This window comes from Euprymna scolopes, chromosome 22 (genome assembly GCF_053919585.1).
Source record: "Euprymna scolopes isolate OS-2025 chromosome 22, ASM5391958v1, whole genome shotgun sequence".
In the NCBI taxonomy this organism is placed as follows: Eukaryota; Metazoa; Mollusca; class Cephalopoda; order Sepiida; family Sepiolidae; genus Euprymna; species Euprymna scolopes.
This window is the reverse complement of record NC_136503.1, coordinates 90,346,073-90,352,754: the sequence shown is the minus strand read 5'-3', so window position 1 is coordinate 90,352,754 and position 6,682 is coordinate 90,346,073. Positions and strand designations below refer to the sequence as shown.

The 6,682-nt window shown below is 39.9% G+C and overlaps 1 protein-coding gene across 1 annotated transcript; it reads right to left on the bottom strand.

Annotated features, from left to right (window-relative positions):
- Positions 1–320: 320 nt before the first annotated feature.
- Positions 321–1,127, bottom strand: LOC145243730 (uncharacterized). The gene has a single exon (XM_080106780.1). The coding sequence runs from the start codon at positions 1,125–1,127 to the stop codon at positions 321–323; it is 807 nt and encodes a 268-aa protein (XP_079962906.1).
- Between the last annotated feature and the right edge of the window lie 5,555 nt (positions 1,128–6,682).

The window sequence follows — 6,682 nt, the reverse complement described above, 5'->3', positions numbered from 1 at the left end:
GCAGTGTTGTGTGAACTGTTTATGGCGTCGGTTGATTCAGATAGGGTGAAAGGTTTGTTGTAGTCTTCTACATTGTCTGAGTTGAAGTTTAGTTTGTTTCTTTCAGCATCTAGTTTGACTTTTTTGAATTGTGGTTTATAATTTTTGCTAGAGGACTTTTTTGAGAAGGTTTTTGCTATATCTTTTTTTTTGAGAAGGTTTTTGCTATATCTTTTTTGCTGGTTATTTTTGTATTATCTTTTGACAGGTGTTTTAGCATTGTTGGTTGATTTTTACCAGCTATCTTTCTAAGCATATTTCAGATTTGTTCTGTTTTGGTGTTAGAGGGGCAGTTTGCTGACATAGACTCTCCATGACATTCTTTTGGCCTCCTTAATTGTTCTACGGGCTTTTGCTCGGTTTTGTTTGAACTGGTCTAGATTGTGGGTAGTGGGATGACTTTTAAATTTTCGCAGTGCAGCTTTACGTAATCTTACCGCCTTTTGGCAATCTTCATTAAACCAAGGTCTTTTATATTTTTTGGATTTGGAGCCTTTGGGTATACATTCCCCAGCTATTGAAATCAACGTATCAGTGAAGTGTTCCATAGAGTTCTCCGGTTCATCTTTTTCTATTAGTTTTGCATTGCATTGGGTTTTATATTCCTCCCAATTTGCTTTATTTAGCTTCCATCTGGGGAGGTAATCTTCAATCGGGATTGAGTTTTCAAGTATGATGGGAAAATGATTGCTACCACATGAGTCATCATACACTTGCCAGCTGTAGTCCATTAATGTGGCTGGGTCGCATAGCGACAAATCAATGAGTGAGTATGTAACTGAGGCAGGGTGGAGGTATATATTGGAGTTTTGGTTCATGAGGGACAGATTGTTATTGTTGATGATATTTTCTAGTTTTTTACCTTTTATGTCTGCTTTATTGCTTCCCCATATGATGTTGTGGCTGTTGAAGTCTCCTAGTAGGATGTATGGTTTAGGAAGTTGTTCTATTATTTTGTTGACTTCGGCTTCATTTATGGGGTCATGTGGTGGGATATACATGGAGCAAATGTTGATAGTTTTATGTAAAGTGGTTTTCACAGCAATTGCTTGTAATGTGGTGTCTAGAGTTATTTCGCTCTGAGGCATGTCGTTTCTAACTAGAATCGATACACCTCCGGAGGCCCTCTGTCCAGTATTGTGTATAAAGTTGTATTGGGTGTAGTTTTTTATAGTGATGTTATCATGTGTCTTTAGGAATGTTTCCTGGAAGCAGATGATAGCAGGTCGTAGTTTAGATATTAACAGTAGCAAGTCGTTTATGTTTGCCTTAAGTCGTCGGCAGTTCCATTGAATGATAGTTTGAGTTTTTTTTATTGTGGTCTGTCATTTTATTTGTGTGGGGGTGTTTTGTCTTCTACTTCCATCTCCTCCAGTGTTCCTATTTTGTTTCCTCCTCTTGAGGTTGATTGGGATCTAGATCTTGGTTTGTTAATTGTTTTTTTCTTTAGTTTTCGTTTTATTGGGTGATGGTGTTTCATTTGATTTGTTTATATGGGTTGTTTTCATTTGGTGAGTTTTTTCTTTTTCTTTGTTTGATTTAATTTGAGTTTTTTGATTTGTTGGTTCTGTTTTTTTTTTGTTGTACTCTCTTTTGTAGACTGATTATTTCCAGAGTTCAGGATTAGTGTTTTAATTTCTTTCATGAGGTTTTTCATCTCTTTTATCAATTGAGATATTCCTTCAGTTTTTATTTCTGGAGGATTTTTTGTATAATTTTGACAACTTTGATTTGTGTGTATTTTAGCATTCTTGTTTTTTTTAAATTTTTTTTATTATTACATTTTCACCCCAAACAAGGCACATTGCCACTTTGGTGTAGGGGGCTACTATCAGGGGCAACAACTACTGGGGTACTATATAGGGATTTGGGCAGCAAGGTGTCGGTTCACGTTACACTTGAACTTCTGCACGTCAGTACTGTTGGGGAAGCAGGGACCTGGAATGGAATTCCAAAGTCTAGCGGTTCTGGGGAAGAAACTATTGGAGTAAAAAGATCTTTTACATCTAGGGATCTCTACAGTGTGGGGGTGGGATTTAGCAGCCTGTCGGGTTTGTCGAGGGTGCACACGTCGTGGGGGCACAAGTGATTGCAGTTCGTCAGAGCATTCACCACTAAAATACTTGTAGAAAAGGCAGAGGGATGCAACATTTCGTCGATGGGACAGAGGCTGAAGCTTAGATGCCAGTTCAGGGCCTATCAGGTTTGCGACTCTCTTTTGAACCTTGTCAAGGAGCGAGAGACTAGTAGCAGATGCACCAGCTCAGATGTGACAACAATACTCCATACATGGGCGAATGGTGGCCTTATAGAGGTACAGGATACTTTCGGGTGTTAGTAGTTTTCTAGCACGGTAGAGAGAGCCCACCTTTCTTGCAGCGGCCCTGGCAATGCCTTCAATGTAATTGTTCCAACTCATGTTTCCTGTGAACGTTAGGCCAAGGAGTTTGAAAGATGGACTCTCAGATAAAGAGTCGTTGGCCATTGCTATGGGTGGTAGAGAGGGTTTCTTGTAATCATTGAATGAAACTAGTTTAGTCTTGGCAGCATTGAACGCGACCAACCACTTTTGTCCCCATTCCACTACAGATTGGAGGTCTTCCTCTAGTGTTTCTGCCATTTCTTTAGAAATGTGTTCATTCGTCTTCCTGTCGTGCCTGCCATAGAGTGTAGTGTCATCAGCATATATACCCATCTCAGAGGCAATGTTGTCGGGGAGGTCATTTATGAATATCAGGAACAATAGAGGTCCAAGGATAGAACCCTGGGGCACTCCCGCATTTATATCATATTGTTTAGATGTGCGACCGTCGAGGACTACCTGGATTTTTCTCTTATCTAAGAAGGATTTAATTATGTTAAGTATTCTACCAGTGATACCGTATGATCTGATTTTACTGAGGAGACCCTCATGCCATACCCTGTCAAAAGCCTTAGATATATCTAGAGCTACCGCTCTGCCCTCCCCCGCGTTGTCCAGTAAATGGTATATACGTTCAGAGATCACAGTTAGGATGTCTGCTGTGGAACGGGCTTGTCTAAATCCATATTGTTTGTCAGTCAGTAGTTTAGCATCTGTAAGATGATGGACTAGAGCATGGTTAATTATGGTCTCAAATATTTTGGCAAAAAGTGGGAGGAGGCTAATGGGGCGATAATTTGATGGGTCTGTCCTTTCGCCAGAATTCTTGAATACTGGTACAACAGAAGCAGTTTTCCAACAGACCGGAAAGCAAGCTTCATTAAGGCATTTGTTGTAGAGTTTGGAGAGAACTGAAGCTACTTCGGCTGAGCACTTTTTTAATAGCACAGCTGGGATAAGATCGGGTCTACATGCTTTTGAGGTATCAAGGTTTTTTATGATAGCATGCACCTGAGCAGGGGTGGTTTTCAGATCGTCTAGTGTGGCGTCTGTCCGCATAGGAAAGTCAGGTAGGGGGTGGTTGGAAGGGTCCAGTGTGGAGTTTGAGGCAAACCGACTGGCAAGCATGTTAGCCTTGTCGGTTGCTGAGGAGACAACCTTGTGATTGTTGGTTAGTGGGGGAATTGTTGATTGCCCATTATTTACTACACTGTTGTAGATTTTCCAGAAGTCTCGAGTTCCTAGTTTTTGTGCTTCGATGCGCTTTTTAGTGGTTTCCGTAAATTCTCTCTTAGCTGTCGCTATTTCTTTCTTAACGTTATTTCTAGCTTCTATATACTTCAGTCTGTTTGAACTTGACTTATGTCGGTTAAACCTACGGTATGCATGCTGCTTTTGAGCAATGGCAGTTGCACAAGTCGACGTAAACCATTGGGGAGAGTGGGGCTTACTATAAAATTTCCGCATGGGAACATGCGCTTCGATTGCAGTTTTGAACCAGTCAGTGGTCTCGTTTGCACATTGTTCAGCAGGGAGAGAGAAAATATTTTTCCATGGAGCATCTCTAATTAGTTCCCTGATGGCTTCTCAGTCAGCCTTATTATAATATCTCGTTGTTTTGAGCACTGGTTCTTCAGTTTTGGGTCTAGAGTTTAGGGCGATTTCAACCATTATCACTGCATGATCAGCGTTCCCGAGTGGGCTGTGGGCCTTCGTTATGCAGTCATCGGGAACTGTGGTCAAAAACAGATCTAGAAGTGATGCGTGTTGTTCTTCCTGGTCAGGGAACCGTGTTGGAAACGTAGCAATTTGTGATAGGGAGTGAGATATAGCGAAGCTATGGGTTGTGCTGTCCGCTGCATCTGTGTGAGTAGAGAATATAAGCCAGTTTTTGTGGTGGACATTAAAGTCACCAAACACATGTATTTGTGCGCTAGTGTCGAGGGTCAGTGCCGTGTCTATGCTGTCAGATACTTTGTTTATTATGGAGCAGTCCTGAGTCGAGGGAGAGCGGTAGAGAAAATAATAGTAGCTAATATTGTGTTGCATGTTTAGTCTAAAGCACATAAAGGCTTGATCATCTGTTTCTAGGTTTGTTTCTCTAGTCAAGGGAAGGGTATTACGAATGTAAACTCCAAGTCCGTGCATATGTCTGTCAGAGTCCTTACGGCAGAGTGGGAGATATCCAGGCATGTTAAAGTGGTTAGAGTATCTTGCGTTCATAATTTTCCTGACTTCCAGGAAGTTTATATTTTTTGTGTACTTTATTGTTGTTATTTCTTTTTCTTTTAGCCATGTTTTGCTTCTTTTGAAGTCAGCTGAATGGTTTTCACTACAGTTTTGAGCATTTGGAGTCTTTTTTGCAGTCACTATGTTTTGAGTTTTCACCACATCTTATACATATTGGTGATTTGGTGCATTTGGATTGGTGATGTCCAAATTGTTGACAATTGTAGCACCTTAAAGGGTTTGGGATGTATTTTTCAACGTTCACTTTTAGGTATCCAATTTTAATCTCACTTGGGGGGTTTGTGGAGTCAAAGGAGAGTATATATGTATTTGTCAATATAGTTTCTGCATTTCGTTTTATTCTTATTCTTTTTACTTCTGTAACACTTTGGGATGATAGATTATATAAAATTTCCTCAGTCGAGCAATTTGATAGTTCACTGCATCTAATGACTCCTTTTGAGGAGTTTAGGTATGGGTGGGGATAAATTTTAATTATGATATTGTTAAAGGTTTGCCAATTGAGAATTTCTTTAGCTTGTGTTTTTTTGTTTCAATTCGATAAGTATGGTGTTATTTTGCAGTCTTTTTATCATTTTGGGTTTTATTTTTTGAGAGAAAATTTTTTCCATTGTAAAAGGTGAAATTTTATTTATTTCATTTTTTTCAAGTGTTTCCATTACTAAAAATATTGTGTTTTCATTGATTAAGCAATTCTGTTCGTCCTCTGAACTTGAGATGTCGGAAACATCAGAGAAGTTTCTTTTTTTTTGGGGGGGGGGGGTAAAAAAGGTTGTTTTTTTCATCATCTTTGCTCCCCACCCACCCCGGAGCCCTATATGGGAAGTGCCTGGGGGGAAACCCATTCGCCCAGGCTCAACAAGGATACAAAGGTGATATACTCGATTTATGTGATATCATTTATGAGCACCTGTTTTCCTTTGATGTTACTCTGGGATACGAAGTAATTTAAAGGGTTTGCAGCCATGTCATAGATATTTCACTTCGTTGATTGACCCTCAGCCACCGCTTTCCACCATATATTAGGGAGTAGGTGTTATTTGTGGGGAAGGGATAGGCATATTGTGTTGATGATAGGTTTATGGGGTGGGCGATATATGGTGGGGCTTGACATAACCAGCCGATTGGTCGGATCGGGCCCCTCCGACCGCCCATCTAGCCCAGTAAGGGCCAAAGTGGTGTGTTGGGAAGTGGGGGTACTAAATCCTGACCTCCAAATCTTCTTCTACTCTCTGCAAGGGGGTAGTCGGCATATTCTGATGTCCTGCCGACAGGGCCCAGTGGAATCTGATCAAATTTTGAAGAATAATTTTTTAATAGAATGTATTTATCATTATTTATTTATTTATTTTATTTTATTTTTTTTTAATTTTTGGTTTGTTTTTTATTTAACCCATAGTTGGGACCCTAACAGGTACTACCACTCCGGGTCAGAGTGGACCTGAGAGCAATGGCAATTAAAGGGTTGCTCCACGCTCCCCAAAGCCCGCAAACTGGGGCCTCACCATCAGATATAGTTTAAGGTCCTATCTAGGACCGGGAAGTAGGGAAGGAAAAAGAAAGGAGGGGAGAAGGGAGAGGGACTGTTGATTTTGTTTTTATTTTTGTAGAACATAATTAAGTTTTACAAAAGAGAATAGAAAACAAAAACAGAAATGAATGTAGGTGCATTTCGTCTCAGAAAGCCAATAGGCAGCCTGATCTGGTAGCACCAGCCAATCGGTCTCGAATAAATTCATTGCGTTCCTTAGAACGAACACTCTTAATTTTTTTTTTACGTTCTTTTTAGTGACACATTTACAAGTACCTTACCCTCAAAATTTATTTTTTCACCAGTTTCCGATCTTGAAACTTTATTCGTCTTTGTCATCGTGGTCTTTGTCATCAACATGTAGGTATATGGTACCTAAAGTTTCTTGTGTTCAACCACGTGACCACACTAATAACCATAAAAATATTTTTCGTTCCCGTTTGTGGTAATTTCATGAAGGTAAGTCAAACGTGCATATATTTTTTTCAAGAAAAAGGAAC

Coding starts and splice junctions, on each gene's coding strand:
- LOC145243730 (XM_080106780.1), bottom strand. CDS start 1,127: ATGCCTCAGAGCGAAATAACTCTAGACACCACATTACAAGCAATTGCT.